The 16125-nt window shown below is 39.8% G+C and overlaps 1 protein-coding gene and 1 long non-coding RNA gene across 8 annotated transcripts in view; one reads left to right on the top strand and one right to left on the bottom strand.

Annotated features, from left to right (window-relative positions):
- TLN2 (talin 2) overlaps positions 1–16125 on the top strand; it is a 227399-nt gene that overhangs the window by 172963 nt on the left and 38311 nt on the right. For 6 of the 7 annotated variants that reach the window (XM_083850954.1, XM_083850952.1, XM_083850955.1 and 3 more), the window contains one exon: positions 14–1860. In XM_083850954.1, coding sequence (XP_083707080.1) covers positions 14–142 — 129 coding nt within the window. In that variant the 3' untranslated portion in view covers positions 143–1860. Of the gene's footprint in view, positions 1–13; positions 9267–16125 lie in introns of those variants that run through there. The other variant, XR_014588799.1, reaches the window with a different exon arrangement.
- Positions 166–16125, bottom strand: part of LOC310905177 — a 29453-nt gene continuing 13493 nt past the window's right edge. Inside the window, exon 2 of the long non-coding RNA XR_014588841.1 lies at positions 166–14455. This is a non-coding gene — a long non-coding RNA (uncharacterized lncRNA). The remainder of the gene's footprint in view (positions 14456–16125) is intronic.

The following is a 16125-nucleotide window of genomic DNA, read 5'->3' as shown; positions in this document are numbered from 1 at the left end:
TCTTTTTTTCTAGATCATTGCAGCCCAAGAAGAAATGCTAAAGAAGGAAAGAGAGCTGGAAGAGGCAAGGAAAAAACTAGCTCAGATCCGCCAACAGCAATACAAATTTCTACCCACAGAGCTGAGAGAAGATGAGGGTTAACCTGCTGAGATGTTCTTCTTTCCTTTTTCTCTCTTTTTTTTTTTTCTTTTGAAGAAATAAGCTAAAGGGGGACAGTACAGTGAGAACTGGTCTGACAACATTCTGGTATGCCAAGCACTTATCTAAATAAACTGCTTATCATATCTTTGGATGAGCAGAGGGCAATAAACACTTGTTCTTTGTCATCTGGTCAGCTGAGGTGCATGATGATCAAATAATGGTACAGTATTAAGTTCATTCCTGTTCCTTCCTGGACTTGCATCTCAGGACAAAATGTTTTACTTTTTATTGAAGATTCTAAATCAGTATTATTGTCACTTTCCTGATGCTTGACATAATTATTGTTCCTTGACTTGTTATAAAAACTTGTTATAAAACATGCATAGTATTAATAGGAAAACAGTCAAGAAATCATGCACGTGATAAATATCACATGAGCTGGTGGTTCTCCCCCTTACCCTTGTAATGAGAAGATCAAGTCAGAAAAAGGTATGTCTTGAGTGGGAAAGATGCACGTATGTGGGTTTGAAGAAGATGCCTGGCCTCTTTCAGTGTTATATAGCTGGTTCATCCCAAAACTGGAGGAATTCTCTCTGCACCTGTTTGCACTAGTGTTATTAGTCCTTACCTGATACCAACAAGCTTCTGCTTGTACAGTATTATGGTTCACAAAATGTGGCAATAGCCATTCTTTAGAGAGCGCAGAAAACAAAGAAATGGAAACCTTGTCACTGCCTCAATCATAGCAGGTTCATGAAGGAAGATGCTGTTCGAATTATATACCTCTAATGTGTGACTACTTTTACAGTATTATACACACATACACATGCTCTCACATTGGACTGAATAGTTAGTGTTCTGTTTTGTAATTGAAATTATCTGGTTTGTACTGTGGGATTTCTGTTAGAATGTATGTTAGTTAAAAAGGGAAATACCCAGTACAACAAAAGACTATCACAACTCTTGCTATTCTTTTAATAATTTCACTTGTAATTATTTTGTTTTGAAACCTGTGGGTGTCGTAGGAGAAAAGAATAAGTGATTTACAAGTAGACCTTTCCTGTAATGTAAATAATAAAGATCTGGACTCTAGGGAGTTTATTTTCATACTTGGTATTGATGAAAATGTACTCACCAAAGAATTGCAGAGAAGGAATAGCAGCAGTCTGAGCAGCAATCTTTGTCTTCAGCTGCAGAAAGGTACTGTATGTTCTCAATATCTCTGTTGTGACCTAAACAATAGCAACATGGGTAGAGTGAGTAAAATCTCTACCTTTTATCCTGTCAAAGAAGGAACATGAACCACAGCAACTTTAACTAGCAAAAGATAAACTGACTAACTGCAGAAACACCGTCCCTCTTAACAGCAATTTCCAACATACCTACACCTCCACTCAAGCCCTCTTAATAATGTCAAGTCTACTTAGGTCAAAGGATGATGCCACTACAGTGCTTCTGAAGGCTGTGCTGTCATTTAGATACCTGTAAAGTACCTCCAACTGAGCCTATTATGTTATATGCAGACTCATCTAGTCAACATTGTTGCAGAAATATCTTGTAGACTCAGAAGTAACCCCTAGTGGTAGGTTTACCAGTTTAGATAGTGCTAACTCATTTAAGTTACTTGCATGGCATATAATTAACAGGAATTTTGTCACACTAGTGTTAAATATATAGGAAAAATGATTACAAAAATAATAAATATTAACGTGTACAAAGATTTTTTGTTGTTGTTAGTCTCTTCTCTGGTACTGAAATATTTCAGACAATAGAATTTTTGGAGAATCCATACTGATGAGAGGGGAAAAAAGGGAAATGCCAGATAGAATCATTGGTTATTGACAGATGTGCTGTGATGTGTAAGCTTTTGTGCATGCACAACCCTTATTGTCAGAGACGCAATTCTGAGTTCTGTAATATACAATTCAGCACAATTGTGTTTTTTTTCCACTCAACTTTTAAACAGTGAATTCAGTGAGTGATGTAGTGTCACAGAATCTCCATGTTAAGAATTCCTACACACGTAAAAAGCCTTCATGTAAAGTTTTAGGTAGAAAGGTATATCAGTGTTACTCTTGTAAGACCTAAATACAGACAGCTCTAAATGATAGAGATTTTCTGATGATGATGGTAGGCCAAGCTTCTCTGCAATCTCTCTCTCATATGTTCCTATCTTTTTTTGGAAAGATTACAAGACAGATTTGTTGTTGTTCTCCTTTCAGCCTATTTTTATCCTATTATTTAGTCTCATTAAAACACGAAGAAAGATGATGCTGTCCTTAGTACCTTGCCATTATTCTACCTTAGGTATATATAATAATGTTTTAATATATTTTGGTCAAAATGGTATTTGCCGGTGTGAAAGAAGCCGCAAGCCTGGTCAAGTTCAACTTTATGCAGAAATTGCATAGCTAGAAAATTTTATGAGTTCATAGGTGGAAAGAGCCTGCTCAAATTGTGTTCCAGATAAAGTTGCTTGGGAAGTCCATTTCAGCATAGTTATTTTGACACCTCTCTATTCCTGATTTAATGCTCTCTCTCATTTGACAGAAAGTATTGTTCTTTTTCTTCTCAGCTATGTGCTCCACAGAGGAACCACAGTCAGCTAAGTAACTGAATAGAACAATTCAAGGAGTATTTTTTTTTTTTACTGTGAACTTTAGGACTTGATTTGGGAAACATTCAGAGAATATAAGCACATTCAAGGTTTTCTATTTCAATTTGTTCTTGATGTTATAATCTGCAGTACCACTGAAGTCCACATGTGAACATCTGTGGAGTTTGGAACTAGTCCATGCATTTATTTGTCATGGAAACTTGCAGCAGTAAGTGACAAGTTGGGGTAAGGGATGGAAGTTAGTTAATAGGGAGGACAGATGTTTACTTTGTGCTGTTAACTTGTGAAATGGTAAATGGGCTCTGTTGTATCTCACCCTTCTTCATGTGGATTTCACTTTAAGGAATTGTATGCAAATTAAAAGCAAAATGCCTCAAAGTTGTTTGTGTACAAATAGTCTAGTGTTGTTTTCCCTAACAGTCCAGAAAATAACTCAAATGGAACATTTTATCATGTCTTAAGTTTTTCCTTTTCTACATCAGAAGCTTCAAAGTAAGAAAAGGTTTAAAACAAAAATTGAAGGCTAGACTCTTGTTTTGTCTTTCCCTTCCCCTTTGACTTTCTGCATCTTCATTACCTAATTCCTCGTGAAGGAATGGATAATTGTTGTAGAAACTTTCTCACTCTAAATGTGTTTAGCTCATGAGCAATTTTTTGGCTCTTAATCAGACCAAACTGATAAGATATTTACCTCAGGAGTATGGCATCCATCATCATTAAATTTATCCCCCTCCACTTAGTTTTTTTAATCTATAGTTTTGGATGTTTTTTTGACTTGCACTGCAATTGTTGTCCTTACATAAGTGCATAACAATTAACAATTTATCTGCCCATATTTGACATGATTCCTGGAACCTGCTTTTCAGTACTCACAGTAGTGTAAGTTAAACACATCGTAGTTGTACCTGTTAATGGAACAACACATTTCTGTGATACAAAGTTTGATGCCACATGAAGAAACTTAGGTTGTTTGAGATGCTAGTCTGTTACAGATGGCTATTTTGTTTGACCTTAGTATCTGTGGTGAAGTCTGATCAATAAGCTCAGAGGTGACAGGTGCACAGAGTGGATCAGGCTCATGAACTACTTTACTGTTAACGTGTGAACTCTGTCCTTGGGCACCAAGCATCATTCAGTGGAGAGCAATGTCACTAAGTGCATGCAGCACAGGGTCAAGCCACATGGGGGTATTTCCAACTAAGAAGCATCATCACAGCTTTCATCAGGATGGTCATGGGGACAGATGCACCTCCGAACTTACTCTGCTTTGGAGGACCTGGTACTGAGGCATAACAGCATTCATTTCTTCAGTAGCTGGTAGTTCCGATACTTCTGGGCAGAACGTAGTCTGTAAGCTGCTTGGTATTTGCTGTCCTTGTTTTCAGTGTAGCATCATTTTAGTATGTGTTGAAAACATCCTAGCCACAACTTTAGAGACTGCGGAAGTTAATTTTTTGTGCTTGCCCAGTAATGCCTGAAGACTTTAAGACTAAAATGTGTTTTTTTTTTTTAAGTGCTTCAATCCCTTTTGTCCTTAACGTTTTTTACAAGTTACTTTGTTTTTTTCCTTTTCCCTTTTGTTCCAAGCATTTATGAGAGCTGGTCTTTCATTCTCAATCATCCCTTAACAATATATATACCAAGTTTTCCACCGATCAGCTCTTTCTAGCATTGCTTAGGACAAATACTAATATGTTGGATTTATCCACTCTTAGTTTGGATAATGGAAGTCTTATGTATCAGATCTGATTTTGTTTCCCTACTAATTATTTCATATAAGTATATTTACTTATTTTAAAAATGGATAGTATGGGCTGGTGACTACTCGGTGTCCTGAAGTGTCCACCATGAGAGTTTATCTCAGGTGAAGTGGTTTTCTTTTCTCCTGTTACCCGTAACTGCTATGCCTATAAAGTCAAAATCTTTTTATTAAAAATGTTAGGTGGAACATGAAGTTCATAACTTCAGAACTACTGAACATGAAAATTCCCTCACAGTACAGTCAATTGCTGATTTAGCAGTCTCAGAATTGTTTTGAAGTCTGTGAAGAAGATTGCATGAAGACAGTCAGAAAAAGTTGGCTATTTCTTTAATACAGTTCTTACTTTTAAACTGCTGGATTTAATAATATCAGTTGGAATTTGCAACTCCACACAGATCAATATTCAGTACTTTCTGAGCTGTTAGTATAATCCTTTTGTTCTGAAATAATTATCTGTAGCATGTTTTGTCTACTCTGAATATGGTTCACAATCAATCTTTTTGGTGGCATTTTGTAAGGTGCAATTGATCAAGTATGAAGATTAAAACAGAGGTTTGTTCCAGTATTATAGTTGATGACCTTTTGATTCCAATTGCATTGTGTATTTTAATTTATTGAATAAAATGTTTACTTGAACATAAGTAAGCAAACTGTTGACCTGATTAAGAATAGGACTGGTTAGCCAGGAACTAAATAGATCAGTAGTGGACATATCAAGGAAAGGGTTAATATTTATATTCCCATTTAGTCACTAACTGGTCTACATTATTTTTTACATTAAAGTTTCTGTATTCTGTCAGCTCCAGAGAAATCAAATGCATTCTTTTCCTGTAACTGTATAGCAGAGGGACTAAAACAGTGATTGTGATTGGTGCCAAGAACAACCCTGTCTTTCACTGCCAATGCTTTAGACAAACATCCTGTCTTCCAGAGTTGAAATTAATCTGCAAGAATTTGTGCTCAGTGCCTTGGCTTTGCCCCATGCAAAGGCTTCTAGTAAGGCATTAGCCTCCGTTCTCCTCCAGCTTTTACTCAATGCTTCATTTTTTGTCTTTTTCTACAAGAGAAGTGACAGCTTTAGGACTTTGGCCCAAAGCTCTTGCAGGTTATTTAAATCAGCCTCTTGCTTTACCAAAGCTGCCTGCAAAATATGAAAATCCTGAGGCACTGAAGCCTTTTATTGTGACACTTTATCCATTGAACCAGTTTTGAAGTTTACTCACAAATGCCTTTAGTCATCTGCAGCTCTCATCCATGTGAGAGACATTAACAGCACCACACTAATGACTCCTGTCTGTCTGCAGTTACTTTTTGCCTTCGGCTATATAAGGATGAGAATTTTCTCATCTAAAGATCCATCTTTTGTTTTCATTTTTAACAGTAAGGGAGTTGAAATGACACTATATTTCTAAAATAGCACACTTTCTCTAGATTCAGTCTGAGGATTATATTTAGTTATACTTCTATATAAATTGTTGCCTGTACTTTAAAAAAAAAAAAGGGAAAAAAGGCATATGTGGCAAAGCTGGTGTGAGACATCTAGTAGCTGCTCAAGCACGTATTAAATGCTTGTACTTGTGACAGTTTTGTATATTTTACTGGGGGGAGGAAGTTCATTGCTTTACTTAACAATTCAAAGATTACTAGATTTTAAATGTAGAGAGTTAAAGCAATACAGTCACTCTGGGAATATTTGGGTTATGATCTAAGACAGGCATATTAGGAAACAAAATGGGTTTGTTCTTCAAGCCTAGACTGAACTTTTGTCTCATGAAATCATTGGAGACTTCAGCTAAATGTTTATTTCTGTTTTTTTTTTTTTCTTGCAATTGTTTTTGCCTGCATCTGTTTTTGCCTGCTCACATCTACTTGTGGTTGGCTTTTCTCCCTGAAAGTCAGTATGTTTTAGTATGTGGAGCTTTAGTCACAGTTGTGTCTATCTGGGGAGAAACTAGGGCTCTTAGCTTAGAGATTTATTATCAAAATCAGAACCAATATATTTTCTGAATTAAGAACAAATCCTTCAGTGGTGTTTATTAACTGCCATTATTGACAGGACACTCAATCCCTAAATTCACAAAACTGCGTTATAGGAACAGAATTTGTCCCCTCTTCTATGGTCATGAACATGAATAATCATGTTCTTATTAATAGATTTGAAATGAGGTGGGTTCAAGCAACCCACACATTGTAGGAGTATCAGTTATGAGGAGTGTTAGGAAACAAATTGAATATATTCGTCAAACCAAGCCCAAAATTTTGCTTTATGAAATCAATAGTGATTTCAGCTAAATGTTTGAGTGCCAGCCTAAGTTTGAGCATGTTTCTTTTTGCCTTAGAAAAATTAAAGTAAATGAGAACTTCAGTATGAATGTGTTGAGATTTTACGTATTTTGCTGATCTTTTCTGCCCCAGGACTGTGTTAATGAGACATTATTTCACATACCAAAATTGTGGGGGGAAAAAGCAAACAAGTTCAAACAGAAGACCTCAAAAGAACAGCTTCATAGATCATTTCATTGCCCGTTGTGTTTGGCTTACAGTACCATTATCATCCTGTATCATTTGGTGATAGTAAAGGCTATTTAGGGTAATTTTCTAGCCCAACCACTTCTGTGACATGTCTGTGATGCTTCCTGATCCTGTGACCCATCAATTCAAGCCACAGGCCACAGAGAATTTTCTGGTTAACGTCTTCGATTGTTCAGGAGTCATCTCTGATCTCTTCGAAATCATGTGAGTGGCTCTTTATTACATGTCCAGCTCAGTCATATTTTGGTTTGTCCAAGATCTTGGAAAGAGGCTAGATGCAAAAATTTCTCTAGGAGTTTCCTGTTCCACTGGAATATGCAGAGCATCTCCTAGACTAAATGATTTGTGAAACAACCCAGGCTGCCAGTGCACTCATTCCAGAAGAGGTCAGACTCTATTCAGATCTTCTTCACTATCGTAAAGGTAACAGCCACTAGACAGAGAACCTTCAATCTATAGTCCCTTTTCAAATGTATTTGCTAGCAGCAGAGTTCACACTGGTCCCCAAGTAGATTTATGAGTAAATTCATAATGTCAGTAGATGAAGATAAGAGGTATTCCTTTGCATTTTGTTGTTTCATGTTCTTGTTCCTCCTTGCTTAGCACTTTGGATGGTTTCTAATGTACTAATAACCTTTTGAGTGGAGGGAGAAATATTGAATAAAGAATAAGAAGTTGCATATTACGTTCTTTGGGGGTTGTAAAGCAGGCATAGGTTAAGAAGAAGCTTTGGATTTTATAGAGAGGTCTCTATAGGTCTGGTGGGTCATCTTAATACAGTGGAATTGAGGTGCCAGCACAGCTTTGGATGTGTCCAAAGGTGTTCTGCAAATGTGGCTGAAGAGGAGCCAAACATCAGACCACAGACAAGTCTAACTTCTGTGCTGGAGAAAAGAACTTCACCATGAGCAAGAGCAAGGTGAAAGCATGAGATAACAGCTTTGCACCCTTTTATCAACACTATAAAAGATATTGCTGCATCTGTGCTGTTTTGCAAAAAGGAAACAGGATAAGGATTGGGGGGAATATACTTGGATTTTCCTGTAAAAGGTAGATGCTGACACAAATCTCAGGGCCAGGAAGTGCTGTGATACCTTTATATTCCTAGAGAAACTCTGAAAATACATAAATTGAGACAGAAAACAAAGTATTTCATGTTTTTTTTCAGATTTTTGCTTCCAAGCAGGGACTACTATCTGTAGTTGTTCCCTGCTGGTCAAAATTAACCATGGAATTCATACAGCAAATGTTGCTGTCTGCTGAGTGCTAGTGTTGTGCGATGCTGTGATGGCTTTGTTCTGGTAACAAGTTTCCCTAAGTGTTGAAGGGGTAAGTCAGACCTGCAGTGACACTATTGATGGTGAAAGGGCACTCGTTTGCTGAATTACAGGATCATGTTTAAAATAAGGTAAGCTCAGATGTTGTTTTGGTCCCTTTTGATCTTGCAGGCAAGTAGGTGGTGGCTTTTGAGACTTCCATGCATTTCTGAGAGTCAAGGCCACCTTCAAAGTTCAAACAGAAACACATGCTATAACCGAGGCCTGTTGAAAGCCATGACTTCATTTCTTGGAACTTTAACAGCTGTATAGCTCAAAGACAAATAACTCATCCCTGGCTGGTCCCTCAAATAACACAGACATCCAGAAAATGTCTGGCTTTTTTTTTTTTTTTTTTAGTATTTGGCATCAAATTCCTCTGATTTTGTTCCCTTCTAGACTGAGAACAGACTAATCTTAATGTTGCAGTCCTAAAGAGTAATCCTGCATCCTGTTGAAGGTTTGTTTCCACACCTGGTATACAGTCCCTGGAACTCTACTGATTTAGCAATATTTGTCCAGTCTCATGTGCAACCCATTCCATCAGCAGCGAGTTCCTGTTGTTTTATTTGTTTTTTTAAGAAAAAGACATATATTTGCTTGAAGCCCTCTTGGCAACTCTTCAGGCCAACTACTTCCACAGAGCTCCAGTAGCTCTGTAATGAAGCTAGCTCCCCCGGAACTCATTCCAGGTGCCAGTGCTGAATGCCCTGATGTTTTTTTTTCCTGCAGAAACCCTTCGGTGAATAGAAATATTGAGCTGGCAAAGCACAGCATTTCTAAGGGCGTAAATTCTGAAATCGAAGGGGAAGAAAAGTCTGCTGTGGGAGTGAAGGGGAGACATGTTTAAGCTTCAGAGTCTCATAGAGGATATGACTGCATAAAAACAGCAAGAAGGTAAGTGCAGAGTTGGGACATGCGGAGCTATTTAAATTCAGAACACTGTTACCATAAGAACAATTGGTATGTACTGGTCCTGAATAAGTTTAGGCAGGAAGAGAATTCATGGCCATGAGAGAAAGGAAATTCTGGACTTGTCTTTAAGTATGGCTAGAGGGGAGTAGCAATCAACCTGCTTGTGACATCAAGACTGAGAAACAGGCTTATACAGTCACAAAGGATTTGGCCTTTGGGCCCTCCTGCTTTTGTCCCTTACAAATTGTCACTGAAATGTATGATGGGAACGCAGTGCTAGTTCTACAGGTTTATCAGCCTGAAATCTAAATAATTTCCTGGATCACTGTGGGCTGTGAAGACTTATCTGAGCCTTTGGGGAACTGTGTCCCAGCACAATGCTGTGCTTTCTTCAGTGTAATTCAGGGTGATATGATATGCTTCTCACACATGTATCGTGTGAGTGAGACACATTATGTAAGATCAGGTGCAATTTTAGCTGTACATGGCTGAAGTTAATGTTCAAGCTACTTCTGCTGACTGCTGTAATCTTAAAAGCGGTACAGACTTCAGGATACTCATTGTGCCTGCAGTCAAGCCAAACCATACACAATTGTGTCAGTGCATCCAGTTCATCTTTCTGCCATTGCAAGTACTACCCACCACAGAACATTTTCAGGTGCTTTCATCCAATTTAACTATTTTAATAGACTTTCTAATGCTTTCCTTGAGGTCTCTACAGGCTGTGCTGGGAGTTGTTTTTTCTTGTCTAGTCAACTGTAGTTGACTAAATGAAGAAGATGGAAATTACAGCGTGCAATGTCTTACAGGATCCCTCTCATGCAATCCTGAATTTTATAAGCCGCCTTTCACTTCTTCACAGTCAGGTTTATGTTGAATTCTTTGCCCTTCTCACACAACCTAGCCAACTCTTATGAGCTTTTTTTCCTGTCTTATTCTTTCATGTATGTTATTTACTGCCCCAAATCGAGCATAGTCTTGAAGATGAGGACTGGGTAGAAAGGAAGATTGAGTTACAGTCTGTAGACAGAGTGGGGTCACAGCAGAACATCTTTGCTGCTGCTGCTGCAGCAATGCTTCTGCAGCCCACTGTTTCTTACAGGGTCCACTTTCCAGCAAAGCCTGAACTGCTTTTGAAAGTTGCATTTCCTGCTACACAGAGCTCTCAACCGAAACGCAAATCAAAACAAGAGCAAACCCAGTGTGGACTCTGGCAAAGATCACCCTCTCTTCATATATAAAAGGGAAGCATTTAGCCTGACCTCATAAAAGACAGAACTTAAAGGACCATTCCACACTTTGAAATCTTGCCCTTGATGGAATGGAAACAAAATGCTGATGTGGGAATTTCAGCAGCTCATTTCACCTTCTGCTCAGCCTGCTGTACTTCCTGAGCGTGAACTGGCCATTGCGTCATCCCAAGAAAATGAAGGTTATTGGGTCACTGGCTGTCCTTGTAATTGCTCAGTAAGGAATTTCCCTAGGGTATAGACCAGTGCCCAGAATAACATTTTACAAGGTCTGGAAAATGATGCCTGCTACAAGCAGAGAGCTCTTAAAAGTTTGCAGGAGGCCTACTGTTTGGATGAGTTAGCAGCACGCGCCCCTCTACAAACAACACTTAGAACAGCTGCTTGTAGGAACTATGGAGAGAAATAGCTGAGGGAGAGTCTGGATGACTTTGCTAGTAGTTTAGTAATTTTCTTAATGTATGGGCCTGTCCTACATGGAGAAGAATTTGTGTCAAGGTTTTCTTGACCCTATTTGCCTCCAGGATATGTCAATCAAACTTCTCATACACAGCCTCTCTCTCTACATGCAAACTGCACCTTGGAGTGCAGGTATGACTGAACTGTCACGCAAAACCAGACTGCCTCTTCCCTTGAAAACGCTGTATATTCTCTGCATGTGCTGTATATAACTCTTTCCTTCTGAGGAAAAGAACTGTTTTCTATGGATTGTTTAACAGATGGTAAAGGACAATTCAATGGCTTTGTTCTCCAATGGACTGCACCATTTCATCATGGAATATAGCCTAGGATTAAAGGCAGTCTCCCACCTGCTGGACAAATGCATTAGCAGATAAGATTCGTAGAATCATAGAATATCCCGAGTTGGAAGGGACCCATAAGGATCATTGAATCCAGCTCCTGGCACCACACAGGTCTACCCAAAATTTTAGACCATGTGACTAAGTGCACAGTCCAATCGCTTCTTAAATTCAGGCAGGCTTGGTGCAGTGACTACTTCCCTGGGGAGCCTGTTCCAGTGTGCAACCACCCTTTCGGTGAAGAACCTCTTCCTGATGTCCAGCCTAAACCTCCCCTGCCTCAGCTGAACACTGTTCCTGTGGGTCCTGTCACTGGTGATTATGGAGAATAGGCCTCTCCACTCCCCCTCGCAAGGAAGTTGTAGACTGCGATGAGGTCCCCCCTCAGCCTCCTCTTCTCCAGGCTGAACAGGCCCAGTGACCTCAGCCGCTCCTCATACCTCTTCCCCTCTAGGCCCCTCACCATCTTTGTCACCCTCCTCTGGACACTCTCCAACAGTTTAATGTCCTTTTTGTACTGTGGTGCCCAGAACTGCACACAGTACTCGAGGTGAGGCCACACCAGCGCAGAGTAGAGTGGGACAATCACTTCCCTCAACCAACTAGCAATGCCGTGTTTGATGCACCCCAGCATACGGTTGGCCCTCCTGGCTGCCAGGGCACACTGCTGGCTCATATTCAACTTGCTGTCAACCACAACCCCCAGGTCCCTCTCTGCGGGGCTGCTCTCCAGCATCTCGTCGTCCAGTCTGTACGTATAGCCAGGGTTGCCCCGCCCCAGGTGCAGGACCCGGCACTTGCTTTTGTTAAACTTCATGTGGTTGGTGATCGCCCATCTCTCCAATCTGTCCAGATCTCTCTGCAAGGCCTTTCCACCCTCAGCCGAGTCTACAACTCCTCCAAGTTTGGTGTTGTCAGCAAATTTGCTCAAAACACCTTCTAGTCCTACACCCAAATCGTTTATAAAAACATTGAAGAGGACTGGCCCTAAAATGGAGCCTTGAGGGACCCCACTAATGATCATCTGCCAGCGTGATGTGACCCCATTTACCACAACCCTTTGAGCCCTGCCCGTCAGCCAATTGCTCACCCATCGTATGATGTTTTTGTTTAGTTGTATGCTGGACATTTTGTCCAGTAGGATCCTATGGGAATTGGATCTTGCTGGTGTTCAACTTACTGGTGTCTGAAAAGTGCTGTCAGTGTAAAAACCCAAATATATTTTACTGTGCTATCTCAGACTCTCTTTCCACTTACTCTGGTGATGATTCGACTGTGAACTTGGAGGCTCGCCCTAAGTGCCTTTACAGAGCCCCTTTCCACTCAGCCATGCCTACTAGTGCTGACAGTTCCTATATGCCTGAGTGAATGACCCACTTCTGTTGTCTTTTGCATTTGATCACTGTGGAAGTGTTTTACTTAAAAGCCTTTCCTGCCCACATTGATCTGTTGACACTCTCTCTTTGCCCACAGGAGAGAGGTGAACCGTTGAGGAAGTGATTGTTTCAGGAAGTTATTTTGGGTGAAGCTTGCTTTTTTTTTTTTTTCCTATTTGTTCCTTGCCTGTGGACTGAACACAAGAGAAAAGCAAATGCGAACTCGATCAGTCCTAACCATGTTTCTGGTATACTGGTACTTGAGACCACTTACTTTGCTTGAAAGGAATTGAAAGACTGAAGAGTAAGAAGAAGGAAGAAAGTGAAAAAAGAAGGAAGAAAATGAAAAACTTCCTCATATGATATATTCCCAGAGGATTTTTCTCCCACTCCAACTAAGCTTCACAAGCCCAATTAGATTTGTTCATGTCGCTCCAGGTTCCTGCTTCCTATCAGAGCTGTTCTGACTTGTTAGCACCTCTCTGTGGGCAGCAAGGTGGTCTGAAACCTTCAGAGTCTTCCAGGCAGGGTTTGGGTTTCAGCAGAGCACACAGTCTGGGACTTCTTCCTGGATAGAGAGCAGAGACAAACAATGCTCCCGCATAGCTGACTCATGGCCACAGATGCTGTTTGCACTGTTCAGCTGTACAGATATGCAGTGGAAAGCAGAAAGACTATTCCTTTTTTCCAAGGAATGATTCTGACTTCTCCCATTCCTGTCTTGCAGTGTGAGCCGGTCCTGTGCTAGAAGAGCTGCTGCTTGTGCTCTATCACCTGATCCTGCAGTATGATTACTGTTCATTACTTCTTCAGCAAGCAATGCTGAACTGTATCACTGTTTTTTTTTCCAGGCCAAGTGTGAAATGTCAAATATACTAGTGACCACAATTCCATTTAGTGCCTTTGTGCTATGACAGATAGAAATGTGTACAGACACAGAATAGGCAAAACTTGAAAATACTTGTGGAATAATTTCTGGCTAACACGCCCACTTTATAATGCGTAACATATGAGAACAAAAAAGTGCAGGGCAACATAGGCTTTGGAAAACTGGAGCTTAATATAAAAAAATTATATATTGCATGTTGTTTAAAAAACAATGTAAGTAGTGCTTAAATGTGATTAGAAGAAATCTAAAACATCTGCAAGAGCTCTTAAATCATGGAAAGTGGGAAGAATTCAACAAATGCTGGGGAACAAAAGAATGAAGAGTTAGGTGGAATTTATGCCTCTGCCTTCATATGCCAAGCTTGCCCCACTACTTGTCACTAGTGCTAAGCAGAAATTGTCCTTGCACAATTTCATTGTGCAAAACTTCCATGAATAACCTACAGCCCTCAAACCTGAGAGCTCAGTTTTTACCTTCGAGCTTACATGGTTCTTGGCAATTTTATCTGTTTTCTTACTGAGTGTAGACAATGGCGCTCATTTTTCTCAGTAGAGAGATGCATTTAGGGCATAGAGTAAATTTGGCATCACTTTTTAACTATTTTTAAATAAAAATGATTACATAATCATTTGAAACGGGATAAATGTCAATGCTATTTTTGGCTCTGGCTAGATTATATTTTAACTTCTGTTGCTTCCTCTTTATTTACATCCCCTAAAGATATTTGGGTGAAGTAGATCAACTAATTAACTTTACCTTCCTTAAACCTTACCTTGGAATGGCCCAGCACAATGCTTGTCAATACTGCTCAGCAACACAGCTGTGTACCATTCCTCTCCCTTCCTTGTACCCACACCTGTAAAATCCACAGAAGCACAAGAGTGATGCTTCCTACAAATGCTACACATGTAGCACACATTAGGCATGTGAAAGTTTGTCATATACCTGTGGAGAACTTTTCCTATAACCTGTTTAAGGGATGTTGAAGGGGAAAAAAAAAAAAGGCATTTTTCATCAGGACCCTAAGGTAAGAGGGTTTGGGAGAAATCAACTGTTTCATGAACTGGCTCTAAAGCTTTGCACTATTTTGAAGACTCCTGTTTTCTAGTTCTTTAGGTCTTTATGTCCAGCATCACTCTGAAATACAGTTTGCCACAAAACACTGAACTTCACTGTAGGAATGGTCAATATAATAATTTCTCCTCATTTAGTTTTCCAATTGTTGCAGACAGCTCTATTTAAACAGTTTATCTTAAAATCTATTCAGAACAGTATTACACAGAGGCATGAGATCCAGGAAATGAAACAATAGATAGCTTCTTCCCTTTTCCCATCCTCCAAATTAGAATAAAAGTGTTACGGTTTTCCTTATTCCTGCTGCTCAGCTTAGAATCAACTGCTCTTATCACGAGGAGGAAATAAAAGAGGGGAAGTTTCTCAGTTGTGGTAACCAGCAGCATTAACCACAGCAAAGAGAAAGGAAGGTCTTCCTCAGAAGCATTTTACTTTTCGTATAACTACATCTGGTGTCCAGTCTCCCATTTAGGACTTATTTGGGTACCTCTGGACTACGTTGCTGTGAGAAATGCAACTGTATAAATGGAGGAAGCAACGCTAAGTCTACGCATTCTTTCTTACCAGGAGTAACTCTTCTTTGAGGTACAAATTGTTGTGATAAGGCAGGCAGAGATCCATTTTGTACACAGAAATGATACTGTTAACCCTTTCCTTCTTTGTCAAAATGGTCTAGGTGGCAGTCCCACACAATACACCTCCTCTGTCCTTAGTCTAACTTATCTGCTGTGTCCACATTGAAGCACTGACTGTTCAAATAGCATTTAACTGTAAAGTTGGAAGCCAGCAATTGTCATCTTGCAGCACCAGGTTGCTCTGTGAAAGCTGTGAAACCCTTTCAAAAGCAGGGCTGTGCAGATACGCTTATTTGCATGTGCCAACAGACCGAGCCCCTGGCAGGATCTCAGTTGCTGTAGTGCTGACGGCACCACCTCTAGCTATCACACTGGGGCTTTCTGAGCTACTATCTTCACTTTTATAAAAAGGATGAAGGGATGGGGGAGGGTACACCAATCTGTAGTTTTAATGGTAAAAATGCAGCACGAAATGCAGTTGCAATAGAAAATGTTCTCTAATAATCTAGGTTTTGAGCATGGTGAGGTGAATTTACTGCTACTCAGGCACGTGTAACTCTCAAGGCATTTTGGGATGCTGAAGCAGCACCATATTTGGCCAGTTCTCTTCGCAGTCCCTGTCTAGTTGTAGAAAAGGCTTATGCATCTGCTGGCATTCCTGGCACTGCTGCTAGATGTGCATTAGAGAGATCTGCTTTCTGTCATCAAAGCTGTCACACAACTTTAAAGAGATGCTGACTGTTTAAATAATAAATAAAAGAAAGACTCTCAGTACAATATAAGATAGTCCCTGTGTACTTTTCCCCCACTCAAGAAATAATTTTGTTCTCTCAGTTTTCAGCTTTGAACTTGTATTGTATTTGCTTGCATACATAAC

This window comes from Anser anser (assembly GCF_964211835.1).
Source record: "Anser anser genome assembly, chromosome: 10".
Lineage (NCBI taxonomy): Eukaryota > Metazoa > Chordata > Aves > Anseriformes > Anatidae > Anser > Anser anser.
Note: the sequence above shows the minus strand (reverse complement) of the source record. Positions and strands in the feature narration are given on the sequence as shown.